At 36.2% G+C, this 25,791-nt stretch overlaps 1 protein-coding gene across 1 annotated transcript in view; it reads left to right on the top strand.

Moving 5' to 3' along the window:
* VPS35L (VPS35 endosomal protein sorting factor like) overlaps window positions 1-25,791 on the top strand; it is a 62,148-nt gene that overhangs the window by 20,704 nt on the left and 15,653 nt on the right. Inside the window, exons 13-26 of the mRNA XM_064520309.1 lie at window positions 1,006-1,083; window positions 1,472-1,594; window positions 3,288-3,334; window positions 5,527-5,638; window positions 5,808-5,924; window positions 6,271-6,324; window positions 6,734-6,814; window positions 7,650-7,712; window positions 8,746-8,831; window positions 11,205-11,285; window positions 13,037-13,100; window positions 15,079-15,177; window positions 15,754-15,831; window positions 16,964-17,078. Coding sequence (XP_064376379.1) covers window positions 1,006-1,083; window positions 1,472-1,594; window positions 3,288-3,334; window positions 5,527-5,638; window positions 5,808-5,924; window positions 6,271-6,324; window positions 6,734-6,814; window positions 7,650-7,712; window positions 8,746-8,831; window positions 11,205-11,285; window positions 13,037-13,100; window positions 15,079-15,177; window positions 15,754-15,831; window positions 16,964-17,078 — 1,198 coding nt within the window. The remainder of the gene's footprint in view (window positions 1-1,005; window positions 1,084-1,471; window positions 1,595-3,287; window positions 3,335-5,526; window positions 5,639-5,807; window positions 5,925-6,270; window positions 6,325-6,733; window positions 6,815-7,649; window positions 7,713-8,745; window positions 8,832-11,204; window positions 11,286-13,036; window positions 13,101-15,078; window positions 15,178-15,753; window positions 15,832-16,963; window positions 17,079-25,791) is intronic.

The raw sequence follows: 25,791 nt of genomic DNA, 5'->3' as shown, positions 1-25,791 counted from the left end.
TGAAAGTAAAAATTTTCAAAACTGTAGATTCCTAAATAGGAAACCTATACTACAGATATAAATGGTCTTTAAAGCCACAGCCTAATTAAACGTGGGAATGAACACTCTCACGTTAAACCAAAGAAACAGATCTTTACGCAGCAAGGTGATGCTTTTTTTTTGCACTGTGGTTCAAAAGGAAGTGATATATAAAGAAAGACGATATATTGCTGGCTTGGGTATTTGCAAAGTATGTGTGCTTTGCGATGAAGGTAGCTAGAGTTGCATATGCTCAGGGATCCCCCAAACTCAGACCTCTTGCTTTGGTTGAAGGGAGGAGTCTTAAGCTGTTGAGGTGTTTTGGTTGGCTGGTGTTTTTGGGGGGAAGTGTTAAGCCTGAGCTGTTATTACTTCTCATTCACCTTGCTTTTTTCCCTCCCCCCCCCCCCCCCCCCCAGTAATATGCCACATTTTTTAATATTTTTTTCTGTGTTATTAGAAATAACAGTCCTTTACGGGCTAGTTTCTTTTGCAGCTCTAACTCACTACACAAGCCTTGTATTTGTGCATCACAATAGCCTTTTATCAAATAATCAGTATTTTCCTTTGGGATCCCTGCTTCATACTGTCCACAGCATCGGTACACATGGTTTTAAGCAATTTCTAAACTTTTGACTGACTTTTTTTAAAAATATTCTTCACTGTAGGCTTTCTGTAAACAACGAATATCGGCTGTTGCAGTGCAGTCACTGGCGTAGACATTGCTTTCCTCACTGCTTACAGATGCTTAGAGCCTATGTATGAGAACTGTTTTTAAACACAGCTGTAACTACTTCAGGGTCTGTTATCAATGGACATAGCTATAACAGCAAACAAGGAAATAATCACTCAAAAACATGATTCAATACTGTTCTTTGATTGATGAGTGTAATTGGATATGTTCATCTGGAAAATGCATTTTTGTTTTGTAGCTGGAGGAGGATGACAGTGGATGCAGGTAAAATCTTTCTATTTCTTTTAATACAGGTTGGGATGGAAGTGGCACCACAACTCAAAGAAAACCTTAACAAGAATTTTTTTGACTTTCTTCTAACGTTTAAACAAGTAAGCATATATGTGTTTCTTTGGCCAAGTCACATAAATATGCTCCTTAAGCAGCCTACTACAGAAATACTTTTTGAAAAATCTTCTGAGTTTTTTAAATCTAGATTTTGGGATACTGTTGTACCTAGCTATAGTATGGGAAATATTACATACATGCTGATAAATTTAAACTGCTCCATTCAACATGTTTCTATGCTTTAATTATATATGCTATATGCTTGCTTTTTTTTTCCCTAGCATGCAGAGAATGGCTCAAAATGTCTGTTTATCTTTATGGTCCTGTCTGTCATAGTTTCAGTTAACAAACTGGACAAAGTTTGTGTATTATAGCTCCCGATAAATAAGTTTCCTATTCATAGCAACATTTTTTTGTCTTTTATTTTAACAGATTCATGGGGATACAGTTCAGAATCAGCTGGTAGCACAGTGTGTGGAGATTCCCTTGTATTTGACTCTGTACTCTCCTGCTATAGACTGGATTTTACAGTGTATTGCATACCGTGCTCCTGAGGTAAGTAGGTGTGGTAATGCTTGATACTAATGGAAATGTTAGTGTAGATGTGGTGAGGTGAAGAGTTAATTTTCCTGTGTGTGTGTTCGGGTTTTTTTATTTTTTCCCCTCCACTGGTTAACTACATAATGCAGTGAGAATAACATACTGTATTCCACCTGAAACTGGAAGAAGCCCAGAGGCATTTTGGAGAACTACGAATACACACAGTGCTTTGTAAAACTTGAGAACTTTGAAAGCAGCTGATCTAGTGACACCATTTATTTTGTGCTAGAAGTTTTTGGAGAGGGTGCCGAATATGAAGGGGTAAGTGTCAAATCTGAAACCAAAGTTTAGGCAGCATAAATGCATTCTATTATAAATTGTGGTTTTCTGCGGCATGAAATGAATCAGAAGTGACACGACCTAAAATGTCAACATCATCTTCAGATTGATTTGCTGTTTTTTACTATTTATTATGCTACTCAGGTTTCAGATCTTGCTTTCAGTGTTAATATAGAATTATATAGACTTAAAAAGTATAAAAAGCAAGCCCCCTTTTCTGTATTCTGTATGTTAAATTGCTGTATACACAGTTGTTGATTAAGTTCTGCTCTTATGTAGTAAAATCATGCTATCAGAAAGCATGAGGAAAGATTTAAAAAAGAAAACACACAAAACAAAACCTTCCCCCCATCACCACTTGAAAACAAAGTCCATAGATCTGTTTAATCCAGCAGGTATGTTCAAGACAATAATAGTCTGATTATGTACTTATGTCCAGGACTGACTTGTCAAATAACTCTGCTGCAGGGCTCAAGAGTGATGAAAACATTAATCATTTGTGGTGGAAATTTATAGCGTCTTTTTAACTACTTCCTTAATTTACTGATGTAAACTGTTATTTTTTTTAATCCATTTGATCAATATGTTATAATTGGCCTAAGATATTTTAAAGAATTTGGTTTCTAAAGATGCATTGTCACACTCCAGCAGTTGAGGAAAAACTTAAATAATTCAATGTTATCAAATATTTAAACTTATTGCCATCCTTTCTATTAAAAATATCTCAGTCAGTTCTTACGTGATTATAAAAGTTAGTATAAAGAGCCTAGATGTGACTGAGGATTTTCATTTGTTTTTCTCTTCTATACAGAAAGAATACTTGTTTCTACAACGCTCCTATTAGACCACTTTAAATTCATAGGCAATATTATTGTTTCTTTCTTGTTGCCTTTAGCTAGTTTTTCTTTTTTTTCCTGAGTTTATTAGTTTCTTCTGTCATACTGATATAAAAATGATTTGGGTAAACTGTAGCTTTGTAATTGCTTAACAGTCAGCAGGCTATTTTAGTTTCAGTATGTTTTTATTCTGCAGCAGGGAGCTCATAACCTTCCCCTCTCTTGCCAGAGGTAATTGACCTTGTTGGCAAATAGTAATTGTTCTGAGAAGTGGCATGGCTGAAGGATTGCAAACTTGACTTCCATAAAATGGTGGTTTTGTTTAAAGTGTCACTCTACGCTTTCCCGCAGACGTGTTTTTATGTTGTACTACACAATTATTTTCTTCTGCTGTAAATACAGGATAAGACAAAGTTATTTGAATGTATTGGGTAGGTAATTAAAACAGCTTTTAGTAGACTTTACTACATTAATTAAAGCTGAACTTTTTTGCATAGTCTCTACTCACTAATTTCAATAAGTAATTCTTATAGGTTCTGCTTACTGAGATGATGGAGAGATGCAAAAAATTGGGGAACAAGTAAGTATCACACAACCTAGAAGCCGTGAGTCTGTATACTGATGAATCCCTGTAATATAACAGTCTGTCCCCTTTGAAAACCTTTTTTGAATGCATAGCTTAGCTTGTTCTCCCAGTAGCTGACTAAGTCATAATTATGAGCATTTATTTCCCAGAGATGAATTCCAAAATAATGGTAGATTGCTGTAGAACAAAAATTAAATTAAAGTAGTTGCTGCGCTCTGGCTCTTAAGCCAAAGCTTAGGACATATAATGTATTCCCTGTCAGCCATTTCTGTAATTCCTGGTTGTGCTTCATTTTTCTCGTCTTCCCACCCCTTCCTTCCAGCCCCACCATTCACTATAGTTAGCCCATCCATGAATTTTGCAAGGGAAGTTACAAAGCAACTGAAACCTTCGGAAGATAGTAATATTTAGGTGACTTCTTTCTTACGATTAGAAATAGTCTCTCAAGTGTACCGTAGAAGTCTGCATGCAGGCTAATCATGTTGAGTAATTCAAAAAGATTGAGAGTTTGGGATGTGCTTTCTGAGCTACGCAAATATGATTTGGCCTGCTAATGAGCTAATCTCAGTTCATTTTATTAGTTAGGTAGGTTAAGTACTGTGAAGGTGGTTGGTTGTGGTTTTTTTTTTCTGTTTGTTTGTTTTTTTCTGATGTGCTTTGCGTTTGTCCAGTTGGCATTGGCAGAGGAACTAGAAAAATCATTGATCACTTGAAGAGGAGGAATATCAGCATTAGCACTCTATGGCTGAGTTAAGGAGTAGGGGGGAAAAAGTGTGATTTAAAAAAAAAAAAAAAGTAATGCGAAGATGTTACTGTATCTGAGTGTATAATACGGGTAGAAAGCAGTCCACATACCCTGCCTTATTGATTTTTGTGTATAGGTATTGTTCTGTCTTGTGGAGCTTGCTTTTAGATTACCTTTTAGCATCTCACATTGCAAAGATGGGCTAGCTGCTTCGTCTTTGTTCTCATTTCTTCTTAGAAGGAAGGAGAAAATGTTGAATAAAATTTTTTTTTTAATTAAGTGTTTTCAGGATCTATTTTATTGGAAATTTAAGTAATCCAGTGTAGAAAATCTATAAAGCAAGTTGATTTTGTTTTCAAGTGGAGTTCTGTGTTTTGATGTCGTCTTATGGCTGTCAAAATATTATAAAGCAATAGGAATCAGTATATAAATCTAAAATAATCTTACTGTGTTCCATGAACTGAGTTGCAACCATCTAAGTGAAAAGTGACAGTCTGCTTCTCTGTGTTGCAAAGCGTATCATCTAGCTGCAGTGGACTGGAGGTGTTTGTCTAATGATAAAATGCAAATTCCTATCAAATTGCTATGGGACCAATGATGCTCAGTCAGAAGGCAAGGGAATGCTGGGCTATTTTAAGTGCTCTATAGAATCTCCCTGAAGGTAAATTGTCTCGTATTCAGATTGTCTACTTTGGAATAGAGAAGGACTCAGTGTTACTAGGATTAGAAAACAGCTTCTGTGCTAACTCATGGCTGAGTTTGCCTAAAGGGTTTGCTTTTTTAATGATGTCGGATTTTTTTTTCCTATTTGCATTATAGTAACAGGAAACTGGATTTTACAATAACTTAGTGGGTTGACTCCTCCGTGGGTAACTTTGATTCAGTAGTAATACATATACTGGTCTAAATGATTAATTTTAGGTGTCTAAATATATTATTGCCGATTATCCTATAATCACCCTTTGGATTTGTTTTAATCCTAACAATTCAGCTGCTAGAAATCTGACTTTTATAATGTATGTATTTTTTAATTCAGTCAAAAAAGGTTTGATAGAGACTTACCCTGTCAAAGTATACTTCTGAACTGTAGTTAAAAAGAGAGAGTGGGTTACTAAGCACATGAGCTACTGCTAGTTTACTTGCTTTTCTTTCTACCAAATTTCAGTAAAATGATGGTTTCAAAGGACCTATTTGAGGAAAAAGTATTCTACAGGCAGGCTTACCTTCTCCTTGTCTGATAGCTTAATGTTTTCTGGTTTTGGTAATATAGTATTAGTCCTCATCAATACAAGTTCAACTTAAAAAGGCTTTTTTGTATCCCCTCCCCTTTTTTTTTGATTCAGAGTAGATGCTAGATTGTTGACAATCTGAAAAGTTCAGATTAATCTAAACCAGGGGACAAAATATTGAGATGTATTGACTTGTGTTATGTCTATTGTAGTGCTTTGCTGTTGAATTCAGTAATGTCAGCATTCAGAGCAGAGTTTATTGCTGCAAGGTCTATGGACTTCATCGGCATGATTAAAGAGTGCGATGAATCTGGATTCCCCAAGGTAGCTCTTGTGTATAATTTATAACATTGCTTATTCATTGTCTGACTGACTTCTTTATCCTCTTAGCTAGTTGTCTACATAACTCACACATTTATAAGCTACACATTGAGCTATGTTGGATGAACACGTGTCTTCTGGTTTTAATTTAAAATTTCTAATTAACTTTCAGCATCTTCTCTTTCGCTCATTGGGATTAAACTTGGCGTTGGCTGATCCTCCTGAAAATGATCGCCTTCAAATATTAAATGAAGCCTGGAAGGTTATAACAAAGTTGAAGAACCCTCAGGTGAGTTACTGATGGTTCCATTTTACTACTAACTGATTTTCTGGTTAAGCCACAATTGTAGGCAGTTGTTCAGTAAGCAGTACACTTAGCATGGCCTGGTTTGTCTTTTCTAGATACAGGCAGTTGCCAAAAATATGATACCTAGTAATAACTGTATATAATCCCTGCTTTTCTGAGCTCTGCTTATATGCATAAGCAATGCAGTTCTGAGGTTCATCATTATTGACAGATCTTTAGGTGTCCATGAACCACCTCTCGGGATATATTCTTTTAAGCATAATTTTTGGAAGTGTGTTTTCTTAACCTTTTATAAACTTTGATAATCACAAGACACATGTATTTCTAGGATTATATCAACTGTGCTGAAGTGTGGGTGGAGTATACCTGCAGACATTTTACGGTATGTGAAAATTACTGGGGGGGTGGGGTGTGCAGCAGAAGGAGGGGCAGGTTTTCTGGTACAGACTAAGTGTTAGTAATAGAAAAGCTAATGACCATTTATAACTGTATAGAACTTCTTTAGTGTATTAAAAAATATATTTCCCTTTATGAAAGACGAATAGGAGGGGCAAAAGATGTGGCTTTGAAGAAGGCTTTTTTCAACCCTGTGTAATATTTCTTACTGTTATTTAAATGGCAGATGGACCAGTTTAAAGGTTTACTGGAGCTGTGGTTAAAGTTCCTGGCTTAACTAGAGCTCTGTAGCAAGCTAATGCTTTGGAAAATGGGAATGAATTATCAAGCTGTTTTTCAGTCATTTATGTGCTGGTTTCGTTACTGCGCTGTGTAAACTCATTTTCGCTACACAGAAGCGAGAAGTCAATACTGTTTTGGCTGATGTTATCAAACACATGACTCCTGATCGAGCATTTGAAGATGCTTACCCACAGGTAAAGTGCATTTTCTTTAGATGAAATTAGTTCTGAAACATTACTGGTGTATCTTACAACAAATCTATTATTTTTAAAGAATACCTAGAATTTGGGAAGCTTTTTGGAACAATGTAATGCTGCAATGTGTTGCTCCTTTTTTCCCAGCAAATCAGTCTTTCAGTCTAGGAAAAAAAACAGAACAGAATGTTTATAGTATCTAGAAATAGCATTAATTAACTTCCAAGTCAGCAATGGTATTCTACTGTAGAAAACCGACTATTATGCCAAGCTGTGTAAACAGGAGTAAAACATGAAACAATCCATCTCCACTTGACATTATTAAAGCTTCAGTGGTTCTGTTTTGTCTGGTACTTAACACTGTATGTGAAATGATGCATGGAGAGATTCTAGAAAAAGGTTTTTGTGGTTGCTTGGAGAATAGGAAAAGTGCCTACAAAAGAAGAATGATCAAACTGTGGGTTTTTTAGTTTAGAGAGCTAGAGAGGGTGCAGGTTATAAATCAGAAATTTTCCTAACTGTAAAAAGTAAAGAGAGCTAAGACTGACTGGGGAGATTAGTGAGTCTCCATTCGTAGGACTCTGAAGAGCATGTTGGAAAAACATGTTAGGAATCAAATAGCTGAAGCTGATCCTGCTTTGGGGAAAAAGAAATGACATAGATGAACATTTAAGTGTCTTCCAGCCTATTTTCTGTGAAGAACTGGAGAAGAATAATTTCTGGTGTGGATAGTCTTAAAGATAAATCTATGTCAAAAGAAATCCTAGTACATATATTTTTTTCTTAATTTAACTTGTATTACAATCTTTTCTCCTTTTTTTTTTTTTATTTTTAGCTGCAATCAATTATTCAGAAAGTCATTACTTACATCCATGATTTCTCTCTACTTTTTTCAGTGGTAAGTGACAAAGTTTTTAATCAGGTTTTAGGAAGGGTCTACTGCTTCTGTAAGATCATTTACCTGACTTGCATATTTAGATTGTTTGCAAACTCATGTGATGAGAGGGCTTTTCGTCAAGTAGAAAATTGCTAAAACACTTTGGGAACATTCTGCTGCTTACTGCTTAAATATTCATTAGTCTAATTCCCATTTTCTATGCTTTTTCCTTAGGCTGTTAGGTTTTCCAAGTTGTTTTGTTGTTATGGCATAATTGACACTCAGTGAAAGATAAAAAATCATTTATTTCTGGATGCGACCCTGTAACTGCTGGTAGCTGTTTCTGTGTTAAGATATATGCTTATCATGCTGTATCACAGGACCTAAGTTTAATTTTGAAACAAAGAGAAAATTATGGAGGTCGGAGATTGCAAATGAATTGGAAAGAGAGGAAGGAAGAGGGTGGGCTTCAACTTACTGAAACCAGCCAAAGAGTAAAAGACAAGACAGACTCTGGGGAGTTGCTCAGACAATTCTGAAAAGACTCACCCTCACTGTATTCTTGAGATAATACAGAAACTGATTATCTTGGTATCTTAATTACTTAAACCTGTATCTTTCAAGAGAATCCAAATGTCTTGGACCTTCATGAGTTTGGATAAATCCAAAATGGTAGCTGCTGTGTGGCCTATTCTCATTGTTTTTAATATATTGCCCTAAGTTCACTACAAATTCAGACATGTAGGGGAACAGAAACTGTGTCCAGCACAAGATTGCTTTTAAAAAAATTTGCAAAATTTGATTCAGCTATTTCTGTGTATTGCATTTTATTCTGGATCTTCTAAATCAGTAAATTGATATACCTTTCAGCCATCAGTGCTGTTCCATTTGTTTTTCTTGTTCATTACTGGTTCTTTACCACAAATTACTGTCTCAAAAAAAAAATATTTTAAATACAACCGATATGATTATGAATCTTCTCTCAAATATTTTTGGCTCGATATGTTGTTTGTAAAATAGCTAATTTTACTTGTTTGTTTATTTGTACTTTCAGGAGAAATTCTTGCCATTTCTGGATATGTTCCAAAAGGAATGTGTGAGAGTGGAGGTTTGCAAGTGCATTATGGAAGCTTTTATTAAGTAAGTGGAGAATATTCAGATTAAATGCACTCTGGAGGATCTGGGCAATCTATCGAAAGATTGTTACGGAAGATAGATAGAGTCAGTGTGTAGTCCACTTAGCTTGTAAAGATATTCCAGTCTATGGAAAGAAAATGTAAATGCATCATTTTTGTTAATCTATTGGTTGACCGATTAACTGTTCACAATGAAAGCTGATATTGAAGTAGTCACGTTGATACTGACTTGCTATTGATTAAACAATTAGTTGTTCTCTGAGATTTTTTCAATTTATTTTGCTTTAGTTTGTTTATGAAATATTTTGTATTCCAGTTGATGTCACAGTGCAGAACCATTATCTTGGTATAATGGATGAGGAAGGGCAGTCTCTTGTTACAAGCTCCATTATATAGAAAAATAGATATTTCCACAGTTGAAAATGAACTTAGAAGATGAAGTTTAATTTTCAAATTTCGCAAAGATCAAACAGTCCTTTTCAATTAACAGGTTCTTTGAAACATTTTTTTTCACCTTTTTGTTTTAGATACCTAAAATGCAGGCAGATGCTGAGTGATGATAATTCTGAGACATTACGTGGAGCAAGTTCTGCTTTTTATCAAAAGGACACCTTGGTGTATTGCAAATACTTTTTCTGATTTATTTATTTATTTATTTATTTTTAAATATTTATAAAAACTTACTAATGGAAGACATTAATTTTCTGCCCTGTGTAGAACTGATATAACACAATCTGAGTATATGATACAATTTTTGTTAGCAGAAACTTTATAAGGAAGTTGCCTTTATGAGTGATAATGCAATGAAAATTTTTAGGCAGATTAGATGCTCAGTGTACAGATACTTGCCATTGGTTCCTTCAGTCCTATCCTCCCAGTGACAGAATTCATTCTAGTTAAGTTCTAGTTAAAATAAAGCAAACATTATTTTGAGATTCTGCACATTTTTGATGTTGATTTTTAAGTGTTTTAAGTAAGAACTTTTTAATACTAGGTAGTCAAAGAACCCTTAAGTTGTGTATGAAGAACCAATATTTATACTCTGGTATTACTTGTTGCCACCAATGTATCCAGTGAGAGAGAATGGGCACTTGGTTGCCAATCTACCATCCCCTGGTTAGGATTTGATAGTATTTAAGGTGGGAGAGAATGAAGGACACTTCAGACATGTCTTTCTAACTTGAAATGTCCAATCTCTTTGTTAATATCTAGTGTGATTACAGTCAAATGAGATAAGTTGATGGGTCCATTTGTCACCTTGCAGTGTACAGAGGGAATAGGTATGTCTCTTCTAGAAATACGGAATCTATTGAAAGAAAACTAACTGTTTCCTTTTTGGGAGGAGACTTGTTTTGAGTTCTTTAATGTGCTTTAAATTGTTGGTAAAGCAGAACTGCAGTAGGGGAAAGAAGTTTGAAATCATCTGATGGCTGAACATGTGAAACGTGCTATGGAAAACACGATGCACTTACCCCATTTGTCGACGTGTTTAGTTATGCTTTAAGGTTTGGTGGTTCCAAGTTAACAGAAGGCAGAGCATTCGGTGTTCACTGGGGTTTGAAATTTCTGTTCTCTGTCCCTTTTTCTGTCTTGCTACATTCTTCTGTATCCTTTTAAATGATTGGCTTGGTATGGATCCATCTTTCTTCTCCTTTGGAATTTACTTTAGGTAAGAGTACAGCTGCTGACTCATACCTGCTAAAAATGTTTTTGAAGATAACTGTTTCCTCAGTATCGTGGTATTTCTCGTTTCTCCTGATAATTAAAGACTTTCTGAAAGTCTTTAATAACATTAACCAGTGTTTGAAAATCTGGATGAATGCAGTTCCAAAGCCAAATGCTCAATTTCTTGAGATGTGCCTGCGTGCCCATCGCTAGCCGAGGCATTGTATTTCTCTCTGATAGTTCTAAGATTGGCTTGCTTTGACGTTCTTAGGTTGCTCCAACCACCTGCTTATGTAGCTTGCTGTGCCCCTTCAGAAGTTAAATTCTGTGGCTGGGTGATAAACCTGCATGCATTAAGATGATGTTTCTTGACAGGCGTTTTTTGTAATTCTTTTTTTCAATTTATTTTGCTTTAGTTTGTGTATGAAATATTTTGTATTCCAGTTGATGTCACAGCACAGAACCATTATCTTGGTATAATGGATGAGGAAGGGCAGTCTCTTTATTAACCCAGTTTATTAACCCAGTTGTTTTGATTAAAAAAAAATGTGTGCGTGCACACACACACATGCACAAAATTTCTGTACATTCTTAGTGTCTTACAGCATTGCTCATAGGAATTATACTTTAAAAGGATCTTAATCTATTCATTGTTTTTTTCCTTTGGACAGTGGAGTATTTTTCATCAGTGTTTTTCAAAAATGTCTTACAGGCATCAGCAGGAATCTACAAAGGATCCTGTTATACTCAATGCTCTTCTGCATATCTGCAAGACGATGCATGATTCTGTGAAGTAAGATCAACTTTGCTCAAACTAAACTGCATTGCTTATGCAAAGTGGGGCTGCTTGGCGTATGGCTTCACACTTCTGAGACTGTTTTGTGGTGCATTAAGACATGAATCCAATTAGCAGTGAGGGAAGAGCTGTGCAGTGAAGTGGCAGCACCTATTATTTGCTCTTTAATTACTGATTTATTTGAATACTGAAGCAATATATTAAAAGGTAAACAACAATGACTACAGAGTTTTCCAGTGAAGAAGATACACTAAAGACTTTTTAAAACATTTTTGAGAATGAAATCAATGTCATCTTTGAGTTGTGGTGAATAATAAGCTATTTATGAGCTATAAATGAATATATAGCCATTAAAACACAGATCTCCATACTCATTTATACCTTTAGTTATTCACCACTGTCAAGGAGTGTGTAATTTTAAAAGGATACGTTGAAGATCTCTAGGAACTTGAGTAGGGGAATCTGCTGCCTACGCCTTTCCCCTCGCCTTTCCCCTCGCCTTTCCCCTCGCCTTTCCCCTCGCCAAGAGCCTTAAAATCCCTAAAACTATCAGTTCTTTTTAGCTGAGACAGGATTGTTTATATCACTTGCTTGATCCTGCTCTATCATCTTTTATTAGCAAATTGTCAGAAATTGTAACTACTTTAAAGTAACTCCTGCATCTCTTTTTCACATCCTGGTTCAGGAAAGTCTTGGTCAATTGTATAGGGCTCGCTGACCCCTGTGACAGCAGTTGGAGGGTAGCAGCCTTTAGGCTGGTAGCAGTCTGATTCAGAATTGGACTGGAAACCTATAATTGACCAAGAGATCCTATTACAAGTCTTCTGAGCCTCCCGGAGCCCATCAGTTGACTCATTTAATTGGCAGTGCACTAATGAGCTAATCATGCTGAGATTTTCTTTCCTCCTTTACTGAATTTATATAATAAAACTATTGTTCTGTTCCCATCTGGTGTCTGAGCTAGGAAAATGGTAACTGATGCACTAGAGGTCAAACCTGGAGCCAAGTACATAATAGTAAAAGGATTAAATTGGATTAGTTAACTGTAATTTAACTTTTTGTTTATCCATTTTCAGTGAAACAGATTTGTCTTATTGGATTTTCATGTGATGTAAATTTGTTTCAAATCAGATATGGACTGTTTCTATAGAATATGTATCTGTAGTAATCTTGAAAAGAAACTTTTTCACATATTACTTTCTTACTAAAATATTAAAAAGCCAGCATCATAACAAGGTGATGCTAAGGCCAGTTTTTGAATGATATAGCTGGGTTAGTCATTTTTAAAAAAATTGATGTTGTTTCTAAAACAAATATATTAACTATCATAGTTACTCTTTAAAATTCTTTAAAAAAACCCTTTTCTCTGAAATATGATGATTTTTCTCCTAAAAATGGGTTTATTTCTGTAGTTTATCATCAGTTCCTACAGGTTCTCATGTTGTAACACAAGACTGAAGCCATTTGCTTCCTAGGTACCATTAAGAACATTAGCTTAGCTTCCTTCCTCCCATGCCAAATCTGATTTTCTATAAAAGCTAAAGAGATACTTTTAGCAGTTTTTTAATTTTTAAAAATTCAGAATTTACTTGCGCGTGGTTGACTTGGTGATATTCATGTTAAAATTGCTGTCTTCTTTATAACTAAGATTAGAGCTTAATGTATCATTTGAACTTTTAAAGCCAAAAAAGTAATGAAAATAGGCAGTGTTCTAAAATTTAATTTACCATATAAATTTTCTGTTATAGTGCACTAACACTTGAGGATGAGAAAAGAATGTTAGCAGCACTGATAAACGGATTCATAAAAATGGTGAGTGACACTTGTATGTGACTGTTGGGTGTACCTTCTAGCTGGGCTTTTCATATGATCCCCATGAGAAACAGGTGCCTGAATCGGAGACTGCGCGTCTGACTTGCTTAGGTATGTTGAAAATCCCAGCAAATATATTTTAGTGAAATAAGAATGTAAGTGTTAAAAGAAGATGGCATACAAGTGTTGAAACTGATATGGTGCAGTGTGTTAAAGTGTACATATTGTTTATTTAAGCATATTTTCTTTTTTTAAGATCTCATGTAAAACATGTTACGTATTTGAAAGTTGAACAGTAATTAAAGTCATGCCTGTTACAGCATCAGAAAGAGCAACTGTTCAGACTTACGTGAATGAAATTCCACTACCCATCCCTAATGGGACCAGTACCAACTTTAAAAACCACAAAATAAGATTTGTATTGTTAAATTAATAGTCCCACAAAAAATTGAGTTGCTTTGTTTTGAAATTAATTTTTAGCCTTTCCCTCCATTTTATCCCAATAAAATCTTTTGTTCTTGTCCTTTGTTTTTGAGATGTCGGGTTGTTTTAGGAGATGCTCTCAAGCTTTTTTCTTCTCTAACTGGATACTTTCAGTGCTTGGCTCTTTATTCAGGTAGTCATAGCTGACAGGCTTTGTCTCTACTTGTCATCATCTTTGTTCTTTGTTGCAATGCTATGAATTTATCTCTAGGTTGTTGTTTTCTCTTCAGCTATAATATTTAGCTATTTAAATTGATTTTTTTTACTGTAATTTTGCTTTATTAAGCAATGTATGCAATACAATAGTGTATAATTTCCTTCAGGAGGTTTTCACACATTGAATAACATTTGATGAGTGTTTGTAGTCTCAGTTTTGAAAAACAAAACAAAACAAAAATGTAGCAGCAAAACGACTACTTAAGATTTTTAAACCAGCACCCATTAAGATGTGGAGGGAAAAGCAGTTAGAGAATCACCCTTACAGCCAGCCTTTTTGTGGAAATCCTTACATTTTTAGAGAAGTTTTCTTGAGACTAGGACTCAAAGAATCAGCAATTAGTTGCACAAATACGAGAATGGCAAAGGCAGTTGTCTCTATAATATGAAAAGTAATCCTTTGTTTTCTGGTGCAGTTCCTTGGATCTTTCACTGCGTGGCTTAAATGTAACTTTCATTTTAATTCAGTAAAAATTTATTTCGGCTGTGACTTCAGAAATAAGAAATAAAGTGACCTTTGGTTTTATTAGAAAAGAATTCCACTTGAATACATAAATGTAGACTGCCTGGAGACTGTTTCTTGTGCTATGCTTTTGATTGACAGCTGAGACACTCCAGCTGACAGCACTTGGCTTTAAATTTTGGAGGGTTAGAAATAGGGTGTTCTCACAAAAAGGTTGTTTTTTTACTTTCTCCTCCTCTTTTCTGCCAGAATGCAAAGTTGCAAGATTTTGCCGTACTATATATAAGCATCTTTATTTACTAAACTCAAGCAAAAACCTGGTTTTGTTAATGGTATGTCTATTTAGGAAATTTCAAATCTTATTTTAACCAATCAGAAACCACAGGAATCTGAATACAGGTTTGTTTGTTTGTTTGTTTTACAAGTACAAACTATATCAAGCCTTTATCCCTACTCTGAAGTGTCAGGAGTTCTGCTAGTTATGAAAGCACTTTTCACAAGTCCAGGAGTTAAATTTTGTTTTCTTGATAAACATGTGATCTGTAAAATAGAAAATCATGTGCTGTTTGGACAACCCCCCAACAAAATAAAAATCTTCCAGGTTCTCCTGAAGGCTAAAGATTGGAAAGCAGACAGTTAAAAGGACAGAGATTCTCCAGGTGTTATTTTTTGGGGGGGTGGTGTCTTTTCTTACCAACATATTTTGACTTTCTGACTTTGACTTTTGAATATCTGTGTTTTATCTGGATGCTTTTTTATATTTCCTGAAGTTAACTGCCTGCAGTGGTAAAACAAGACTTTTTGTGTCTGCCGTAGGTTTCGTTTGGCCGTGACTTTGAACAACAGCTGAGTTTCTATGTTGAAGCCAGGTCAATGTTTTGCAATCTGGAGCCTGTTCTTGTCCAGTTGATTCATGTAAGCCACAGTTATCTGTGTTATCTTAATAAGAGGAGATGTGCTGGCGGTTCTCCCACCCCTGCCCAGTTTATCGGTCTGTATCAGAGCAAGTTTGAAGCCATTTTGTTAGGTATTTTAAAAGTAGGCTTTGGTCTCATCTCTCATTTTACCACCCCAAAGTCTCAAGTTCTTGCATGACAGAAATGCCTGGTGTCATGCAACAAAGAAAGCTAGTTGTATTATGATTCCTTTGCAACATCATTTTCTTTTAAATACTTGGCGATGGCGGTTGCGGGTAGGTGGATGTAGGTGGGTTAGCTGGAAATCATGATACTGCAGCAAGAAGGTGGACGTGACAGTGCTATGGCTAAGAAGCAAGGATTCAGCTAAAGCCTTGAATGAATCAATCACTAAGATCCTGTAAGTGGAGACAGAATAAAAACCAAATAGTATGGTGAGGGCACATAGTATCTGGGTCTCTTTCGGCTGTTTTTGTTATCTAAATGCATATAATAAAACATTCAGGTTGTTAATTGCAACTGATCTAGTAAATCTGCTCATTTTTCTTCATGGTTTACTCTGTTTTTTGTGTAGTCTGTGAACCAGCTGGCGATGGAAACAAGAAAGGTGATGAAAGGAAATCATTCCAGAAAAACTGCTGCCTTTGTCAGGGTAGGTGTGAGTAATAGACTCTGAGCCTGCCTTCTGAACAGCTAATGCAATCTATTACCACCTAAGCTTATAGTTTCTCCAGAAATTCTCCAAATGTATTTTTTGATGTTGTTTATCTCATTTTTCTTGTTAACACTGATCCTTACTCACTAAAGCCAACTGCTCCCAGTTAAGAAAAAAACTCCCAAAGCATCTCATGGGAGTGTTGTGTAAGAAAGACTAACTCCCTCTCCAGAGGACGATTCATTAGAAAGGTGTTTGTGTGTATTCTAGGAATCTTAACTTTTTCAAATAATGTTTTAAATTAAATATTATACCCAATTCAACTAAATAGAGGATGGGAGATGGGGAAAATAGTGATGTTAGTCTTTTGTCTCACAATATCAGTGCTGATATGCTGAAATCGGTATTTGAAGCTCAGATGAACTGTTTGGCTTTAGTGCATGTAAGTCCATACGGGTATGGTCAAATGAGCTTTGAACTGTGCAAAAGATGTTCAAGTTTTATTCCCCTCTTCTCACCTGAAGCATAGTAACTAAGATGTCTATGTCTTCATGTGTAGTAAGACGAGTTTGCATATGCTACCATTGGTGAATAGGCTCTTGTTCATGGCACCTGGCTATGACTTCCTGGACAGAGAAGATCTAGGGTAATAGTGGCCAACTTCTATATGCCTGGGGGCTGCTCATTCCATCTGGGTGTTTGGGCTACTTCAGTAGGTCTGTCTCTGTAGCATGCTGTACTTGATCTCCTTCCTCCATAAGGTCCCTGCCTTGGCCAGTTTGACAGCTAGACTGACCCTGAAGGCTGGTGGTCTGCTTTTCTGGTTGGGTCTTGGCCCTGGGCTGCAAGTTGGTCACCTGAGGAAGAGGAACGCTTTCAGCTACAGTGTGACAGAAGAAGTTTTGAGCTGATATATTATTAATAATAAATATTATTAACTATAGATATTAGTAATAATAATGGAATAATAGTGTCTGAATTTGGACTTCATATAACATTTGCTTTTTATTGAAAATCTTTTCCTAAACTGGTTAACAGATTTTGATTCTTAATTGTTTATAACAACAGTAACAAATCACTGTAACTCAGAGTTAAGAATTTTTTCAATTTCTTTTCTTACTTGCTTTAGGCTTGTGTTGCCTTCTGCTTCATTACAATTCCATCTCTGAGCAGTATCTTTGCACGTCTTAATCTGTATCTACACTCGGGACAGGTTGCTCTGGCAAACCAGTGCCTTTCACAAGGTAAGGCAGGATTGTTGTTTGCACACAGGTTCTTCTATTTCAAAATATTTCCAACTGTGGATTGTAGCATCTTTGAAATGTGTAAGAGTATTTACAATGTAATTAAAATATAGCCCTGTTTCAAGCGCCATTACAATGAAAACTTGTCATGTTAAAGCAACTCTTCAAGTCTAACACTAATCTTGTGGGGTAAATAACCAGGAGCAACTGACTCCATTTGCCATAGTCATGACTTTGAGGTAGGTTGTCCTAAGTTAAATAACTTTGAAATTACAGAAACCATAGACTATTTTTCTCCTGCGGAATTATCTAAGCACTCTAATCACAAATAATATGCTTATATTGACTGTGGATGAAGAAACTAGTTCATCTGTATAATAGTGCACCAGCTGACGAAGTTTTTCAAAGAACTGGACAGAATTAAAACTTAGCAAGTTTCTGGTGTTTTTGGCCTGTCAGAGCATATGAGTGATAAACTCTCAGATAAGAAAAACATGCCACTGTATCAAAGAGTAATGGATGGAGTAATATCAGGTATTATGAAGAATGAAAAATATTTTCTTGTTTAATCTGAGTGACTGATAGAAACAGTGCCTGAGTGCTGTTTTTAGCTCAGTTAGCTCAGTCACAAGTAAATGGAAATTCTGACAAATGGTGGTGTGGGGGGAAAAGATTTGGAGCGACTCTGGCAACAGTATGAGCATTAAGTCTGTATCATAACTTGATATGATCTTGTTCCTATTCATATTCTAACTGGAAGACAGTTACCTGTTCTAAAAGTCTTCTCATACCTTTAGTTGTCAATAGTATCTATCTTTTTCCTTTTTAAAGTGTTGTCCTCTACTTTGTTTTGTATTCTAATACTGACTTTGAATGCCTGCCTTCCAAAGGTAAATTGCTTTTCCTTTATATTTTTCCATTGCTGCAGTGAAAGTAATAAATTGGATTACTGTGCAACATCTTTTGTTTTGGATATAAATTCTTTGTTTTAACTTTGTGCTTCTTCACAAGAAGATTAAAAATGTTTTTGTTTTGGTGATTTTAACCTATGATCACTACATCCTACTGTGCTATGTGCGTTCTGCTTTTACTGCCATTGTGTTTTATTGTTATTAAGAGTCCTGCAATGGGTATTTAAAATTCGGGGTGAATTGTATGCGTGAAAAAATCTATCCATCTGTAGATACGTGTGTGTTTTTTTTGGTTTTTTTGTTTTTAAACAAATTACAGTTGGTCTGATTTTGAACCACCTGAATTTGACAGGGTGTGCAGGCAATTTTGAGCTTTAGAACTTGCATTTTTCCTGCTTATGCTCCGTATCAAGCTCTTTCTTTTACAGCCAATGTTTGACGGCTCGCCTAGCAGTAGGCTCATGCTTATCTTGCCTTACAGTGTTCTGAGGTTCCACCATGTCTGAATGTTTATGATTATTGAAGGGAAGTTCTGTCATGCATTCCTCTGCAGAAATGAAGCATAGACCAAGTGTGTTTAAGTCTCAGTAGCTAAGCTTTGGTTGCTTCAGGTCACAAAAAGTTCTTGTTTGCCACAGGAAAGTATTGACACAGTAAAGTTGCAATTGTAGCTGGGTTTTTTCTCTTTTTTTTTTTTTTTTTTTTTTTTTTTTTTTTTTTGGTGTGTGTGCTCTGCCAAATTAATCATAGGTTAGACCTTGGGAAAGGCCTTGCCTGCAGGAGGTAGAGAGATAACAACTCGAGTGAGTTTAACTTGCCAGAAATGAGATATGCACAGAATATTGGAAAAGAAGGATCTTTGAGAGGTGAGATGCATTGGAATTTGATGAATTCTCCCAGCAGAAACCTTGGTGATAGTCTTTCAAAATACACCGCAGGGAGCCAGTCCTTGTGGACCTGGAGTCGGGGCTGGAGTGCGTCACCTCGTCTGACTTCTGTGATTTTGTGTGAGTGAAAGGCGAATGTATCTTTTCATTCGCTTACTTGGGTTCTTTTTTCCAGTTTGTGGTGATGTCCAAGCTCTGCGTTCACCAATATGTTCCAGCTGCCCAAACAAGCTGCCTTAGGATGCTGATGAAGACTTTTTAGTACAAGATGACTGTTACATTTCTTTGTTTTGAACCTGGTGCTGCACATATAATAAATACAGCAGAGGGATTTAGAGTAAAGCTGGCTGTTGTGTCCAAGTAAAAGATCTGCAAAATCAGTTGTTGTGTAGTATTAAGCAGTTTCTTTGTAGAGTTAACCAAAAAATTGACTTTTTTTTCCTGTTAGGCTAATTGATCAGTTTACCTTATGCTTTCTATCAGTTTTTGTTATCGTTGCTGTATTGCAGTGCATCTTTTGTTGGAAACCAGTTCAGAGCAGTATCTCTTTAATATTCAGCCTTTGGGGACTGTGCCCTGTGCTTTTTGGGACCAAAGTTATGATTTAATAACTTTTCTAAACTGCTTCTCCACTATTTATGTGATTCCCCTACTAAGACTCTGGGCCCCAGCAATTGTTCACGTTTTCAGTGTGAGACTTTACAAAGTGCCCGGCGGTGGTTTGGCATATGAACACAGTGCACTCGCTGAACAACTGATAGGCATCCCCATCCCGAAATCTTTTCAGGTAGCAGGTGTGTGCAAAATATTATGAACTCAGTCTCTAAAATGCATATTTATTAACCACTCTCCCCTGAAGTTTAGACCTACAAGCTATGGAGACAAATATTTGTCTGTCTCAGCTTTTGTTGAAATGAAGCCTATCCTCTTTCCTTCTTCATCTGCAAAACACTGGAATATTTTTGTTGTTCTGTAACTCGCTTTATCAAGGTTTTATTCTTATACATTCCCCCCCCCCCCCTTAGAAAAACTTATTATTTTGGACACAATTGTATTTGCATGTCATTTGCATGAGTAATTTAGCATGTGCTGAGGGGTTGTGCAACAGTGACACCACTCCTAATGAACTCTGTGAATGATCCTCCTGTGTTGTGGTTTCCTGTAGTGAGATAATGTGTCCCTGAAGGTAACTAATAGTTACTTTTAACACAGCCTAGTCTGTATCTCAAGAGCAAGTGAATGCATTTCAAGTGTATAATGAGAAGTACTGATACATTCATAACAGCATACTTAAATCCAGTCAGTTAAATGATGCCAAATAGTTGCTGATCCACTAAAACCAATGCAGCATGAAGTGCAATTTTCAGTGTGCAATTAATGATATCATTTGGCTAGGAAGTGAAGTCTTGCCTTGTGTGTAACCTTTATTTCATGCTGATTGGGGTTAGCTTAATCAGTTTAAAATTGGGAAGAGGAGTAGAATTGAAAGGTAATGTACCTGATCTGATAGCTCAGTCAGTAGTGGGGCACGTGTGTGTGCATGCGACACCTCTTTAAATACTCCAGCTGTTGTTTTTAATGGTTTAATTCTTTTTTATTATTTAGCTCCTGTAGGGAGTTTAGCTATTTGTGCGATGAGTTTTCATTTAAATATTTAACTAAATTGAATTTTACAGGATTTTTGTTGGTAATAGGATGTTGTCTCTAAGTTGTCAATGTATCTAACTTGGAAAAGAAGTAAAATTACCGACTGGGGTAGATTTAGAGGAACTGAAAAGATTGTTCTGTTTTAAAGAGGAGGTCCGGGTCATAACAGCAAATAGTTTGCTGAGCTGAAGATCGCACCGACAGACTACCAAGAACTAGAGAGCCATAGCTAGTCTGCTTACAGCTGAGTTTGCATTTTGCCCCTCTCTCAATGCCAAGGAGCAGCAGTAGTAGTCTGTCGGTGCTCGTGTCAAATTGTTCCGTTTTCAGCTATGAAATTAGAGCCCTGCCTGCTGGGATTTGCCACATCGCTGATTAAAGCATCTATGGGGCGCCCTGTTGAACGCCATTTCCATTTGCCTTGTGCCTTGAGGGTTACTGGTCAAAATACTTCAGGATTGGAATTGCTATTTATCTTGGAATAGATGTTCTTTAATACAATGAAATTGAGTCAGAAACACGAATTTGTAGGCTCATGTAAATGGCATGTTAATAAACTGATTTAGTAAGCACCTGTTAGCGTTCAGATTTTTGATACAGGATAGTGAAGAATCTGAAATGATTCAACTCGTTGCATGGTTTGGAGATTAAGGCCTAACAACCATTTACAGACTTTTTTTAAACCCAGCATGTTCTGAAATTCAGCCTGTAATTTGACAGGCATGATTTTTCAGTGTGCATCTCAGGTTGCCTCTCAGTTGTGCCAGTACAGCTGCACAGTGAACCAGAGTGAGTTGAGATTAGAAATAATCTACTCCAAAAAAAAACCTGTTTTTATTTTGGATTGGTTTCCCGATACAGTTTTGTGATACTGCAACTAGAGGGAGGAGGGGGCTGTTTTAAGTTGTCATTACTGCCATAAAAAATGTTTTGAAAACTACTTCCTTAGCTGCACAAATATTGGAGAGCAGTCACTGTTGTGCAGATTTAGTATGTAATATTTCTGCACATGGAGTGCACATGAAAATGTCTCAAAAAGCCCTGCAGTCTGTAAGCTGTTCAAGCTGAAAATTTAGTGTTATCACACTACTGATAGGTAGAAATATTGGGATGAATTGCTGCAAAAGATGTTGATCCTGTGGCAGCTTCCGAGGTCCAGCATCAGCAAAAGTTGTTTTTCTTTCTGGAAGCTCCGATAATACCTTCTTTCTAAAAAGATTAAAAAAAAAAAAAACTCTACCTCTTCACTGAACCTTCCAAAAGTGGCTCTGTTTCTTTCCTGCTGTTCCCTGCAGTGGTATCTAGAACAGATGCTTGAAAAAACTATACAGCAGGAGTAAGGAAACAGCATTAGCTTTCAAACATGTACCTGGATTGTATTAAACTTTGTTTGGAGGCCTTTTGGTTGCAGAATCTTGTATTGGCCATTAGAAAATAACAGACAGATAGAAAAAAGTTGGCCAAAAGGAAAAAGAAATCTGAGGTTTGACCAGATTCCCTTCCCAAAGTCCGAAATAAAAATAAATGAATAAATTGGTGTTTGCTGAAGGAGAATGGGGAGAAGGCGTTCCAAGCTAGTATGGCAGGTCTTCGTCCAAACAGATGTCTAATACTGCTTGAACAGCATACCTGGATAGACACGACTACTGTCTCTTCTTTGCCTCTGTCTCCCAAGTGGTGCTTTAAATAAAACGAATCCTTAATTAAGCTTTGAACATTTTAGGTGATTTTGTCCTGAATGCATAGCTCGTATTTCTGGAGAGCCTGTTAAAAGCCCACCTCAGGAGGTAGGATATGGGATTTTACAGAGATTGCATGTGCTTTTCCCCCAGCTGAATCACTAAACGCTGCGGTACAGAGGCAGTGCTGCCGACACAGAATAATAAATTGTCATCAGCCACGCTTTCTGTCATAGGGAGTGCTTGGACTAAATTTAGATGAAATGCATGCTCCATTGTGTCCTCTTCTGGATTCTGAAACAAGTAATATTTTAATTTCACATTTTTCCTTCCTGTGGAAATGCTGCTTTGCCTGTCAGAGGACAGACAGCGTGATTTCAATTGTTGGTCACTGCATTCAGCAGGGGGGTGGAGATGAAACAACTTTCCGGTAATGTAGGTTGAGTGACATTTTTATCTTTAAGGCTGTGAAAATCTTTGTCTTGCTTCAGAAATGACATGCTGAGTGAATAATGTAATTCAGCTGATTGTGTGTGACTAATTTCACCAAGATATTGTCAAAATTAAAAAAACAAAAAGTCTTTGTCCCCCAAATCAGCCAACACAGATCTTTACTTTAACAAATACAGATTTTAATTCTGAAGCATACAGTGCTTAATATACTTTGAAATACTTACTGTTCTGCTCTTTAAATGTAGCTGAAATGCGTTTTCCCTAGTAGATTGCAAAATCAATATCTTTCTTTCTCCCTCAGAGAAAGTTGCTTTTCCTTGAATGTCCTATAAATGTGCCAGGCTACAGTCACACTTTGGACAATGTATGGTTTGGAGTATTTTAAGTAATGTTTTTTTTTACATCGTATTGTTTTAGTGTATTTTCTTGGTAGTATTAGATACCATTTTTATTAATAAAGATTCCTTTCTAATCCAAAAATACTTACAGATGTGAGGAATATAAACAGAGATGATGAGATGTGGAATTTAGAGAAATAAGGCCCTGAAGAGTGTTTTTCAATTAATACTAAATTTGGGGACTTCTTAGTTCGCATTCATTGGGTTTTTTCTCATTCTTCTCTTAGTCCCAGCCAATGAATTTTTCATATGACTTGAGAGAGATGACACCTCTGTCTTTGTAAGCTTTTCAAACCAGCATTTCATCAGTTTGTCTGTTCTTATGTAGGCTAAGTTGGATCAAAAGTCCATCTAGCCCAATGTCTTGTTTTTGAGTGTATCTGGTAGCGTGTACTAAGGAAACATGTAAGAAACGGTAAGTACAGAATGATGTCTCCTAGCTTTCAGCTACCGGTGGTCTAAATATATCCTTCAGTAAAGGTTGCATGGGGGCCATTATATTTAACAGGACAGATGGACCAATCTTTTAGGAATTTAATTTTTTAACCAGTTTTTGCTTTTGGCCTTTGTAACATCACATGACAGCAAGTTCCACAGTTACGTGCTGCTTGGAAATCGACCTTGTGGGATTTTTTTGTATTGCTTTTAAATGCTATTTGAGTGTTTCAGTGGATGCAGCTGATCTGCTGGTGATACTGTGGAAGAATTCAGTTCTCAGTGCATTTTCTTCATGCCACTTAAGAGATGTTGGAGCTGGTAAATTCCTGACAAATTTGATTCAACTTAGTCTTATCTAATACAGAAACAGTCCATGCTGTAACACCTTTCTTTAATCTTTTTCAGTCTTTTAAAGATAAGTCTAGGACTGTGTTCAAGATATAAATGCACAACTGCTATATAAATGATACGGTGACACTTTATTTTTCCATTACTGTCCTAGTGATTCCTAACATTGCTTGCCTTTCTGACAGCTGTTGAGGATGCAGTTTTCAGGAAACCATCCATAATGACTGCAAGATCTTTCATGAGTGTAAATAGCTTATTTAGAACTTGTGTGTCTCTGGTTATAGTAAGGGTTCTTTCTTTCCCCACATGCCTTACTAATATTAGATTTCATCTGCTGCTTTATTGCTCAGAATTAGGAGGTCCTTTTGCCAGTCTTTGCAGGCAGTTTCCAGAATACTCTGCAAACCTTGTCACCTCCCTATTCACTGTTCTGCCGCAGTCATTTTAAGAATATGTATCTTTCCACAAATCCTTAAGGAACCTAGTAGTAGCTTCATTTCACTGTGAAGACTGTCTTTTTAGTTTCACTGTTCTCTTCTCCCCCATCTTTTAATAGGTTAGGAATCCTCAAGAGGCTTTCCTTATCTTTAGTCAGCTCAGTTCTTTAAGAGCCTTTTGTATGAGGGACATTAAAAGCTTCTTTTTTAATTTTTAAAGCTTTTTTAAAAAAGTATTCGTATCACCTGGATCCCTTTTAATTACAAACTCACTGGTTCTTTGGAAAACTTGATAGATTTCTGGGAAATGGTTTTTCTCTGCAAAAACTGTATTGACTCTTAAGTGATACATCATTTTTTTGTGTCTGCTTGTTTGAAATTTTTTTTTATGGTTTCTGTCACATGTTGGGGAGAAACTGTGGTTTTTATTTCAGTTTCCAGTGTCATTACTGGAGCTCTCTTTAAAGACTGCTGACTGTAGTTCACCTTAAAGTCTTTAGAGATTACATGGAGTTTAGTGAGGTAGGCTGAATTTTGTCGTTACTGCTGACTACAGTTTAAGAATGAAAAATCTTGAATCCGGTGTTCTTGGTCATACTGTAGGATTTCTGTTTTGATTTAGTTTTTCCCTTCCACTTAAAGCTGTCTGGAATTAGCAAGGCCTTGTTAATAACCAGATTTATAGTCAAGCACTTCCTAAAATTATTGATTTACATTATTGCCTTTCTATCTATAGGTAATTCAGAGTATGAATTGACATAGTATGTTCCAGTCCACCCAGTAGCAATTCTTTCATTTTCTTATTTCATTTTTGCTACTCCAAATAATTGTCTGTAACTTCTGGATTAGAAGTGATGTTTAGAGAATTTAAAGATTCAGAGTATTCAGTAGATCAATAGCTCAGGGGAAGAACATGTTTCATAGATGTGGCAAAACTCTCACACTTACCTCATCAGTGTTAAGAGAAACAGTGCCAAATGTTTGCAGTGCTTGATCATCAAATGAGTAATGTGTTAATTTATAAAAAGCACACTTGGTTACCTTTTTTCTTTTTGCATTAGAGTACAAGTTTTCAAAGACTTTGCTTCTGCGTCCAACAGCTGTTGGAAATTTAATGAAGTGTTAGAATATGCTCTTTGTAGGACAGTTGTAGGACACAAAGGTGATTTGGAATGCAGAAGACTGCAGATGGTCCCTGTTTCTGTTCTTTGGGTGGACTTAGCCTTGTGTAATTGTATGTGACTAAATAGTTTGTGTAGGTATGTCAGACTTCTTACTCCCTCTGGCCCTTTGGAGGTCCACTTCAGGAGCATAATTGTTTTCTCAGCTCTAACAGATTTGTTTCTCCGTGTGTTTTGCTTGCCTGAAGTCTTATGTTAGGACGGCTAAATAAACTATCATAGATGCTGTGAATACAACTGTAAATTAAATTTTTATATACAAACTTTAATTTTTATATGTGTAAACGTCTCTATAAATCTGTGTACCCATATATATAGATAAGTATAAATATGT

This window comes from Dromaius novaehollandiae, chromosome 14 (assembly GCF_036370855.1).
Source record: "Dromaius novaehollandiae isolate bDroNov1 chromosome 14, bDroNov1.hap1, whole genome shotgun sequence".
In the NCBI taxonomy this organism is placed as follows: Eukaryota; Metazoa; Chordata; class Aves; order Casuariiformes; family Dromaiidae; genus Dromaius; species Dromaius novaehollandiae.
The sequence above is the reverse complement of the archived record's forward strand: the minus strand, read 5'-3'. Positions and strand labels throughout refer to the sequence as shown.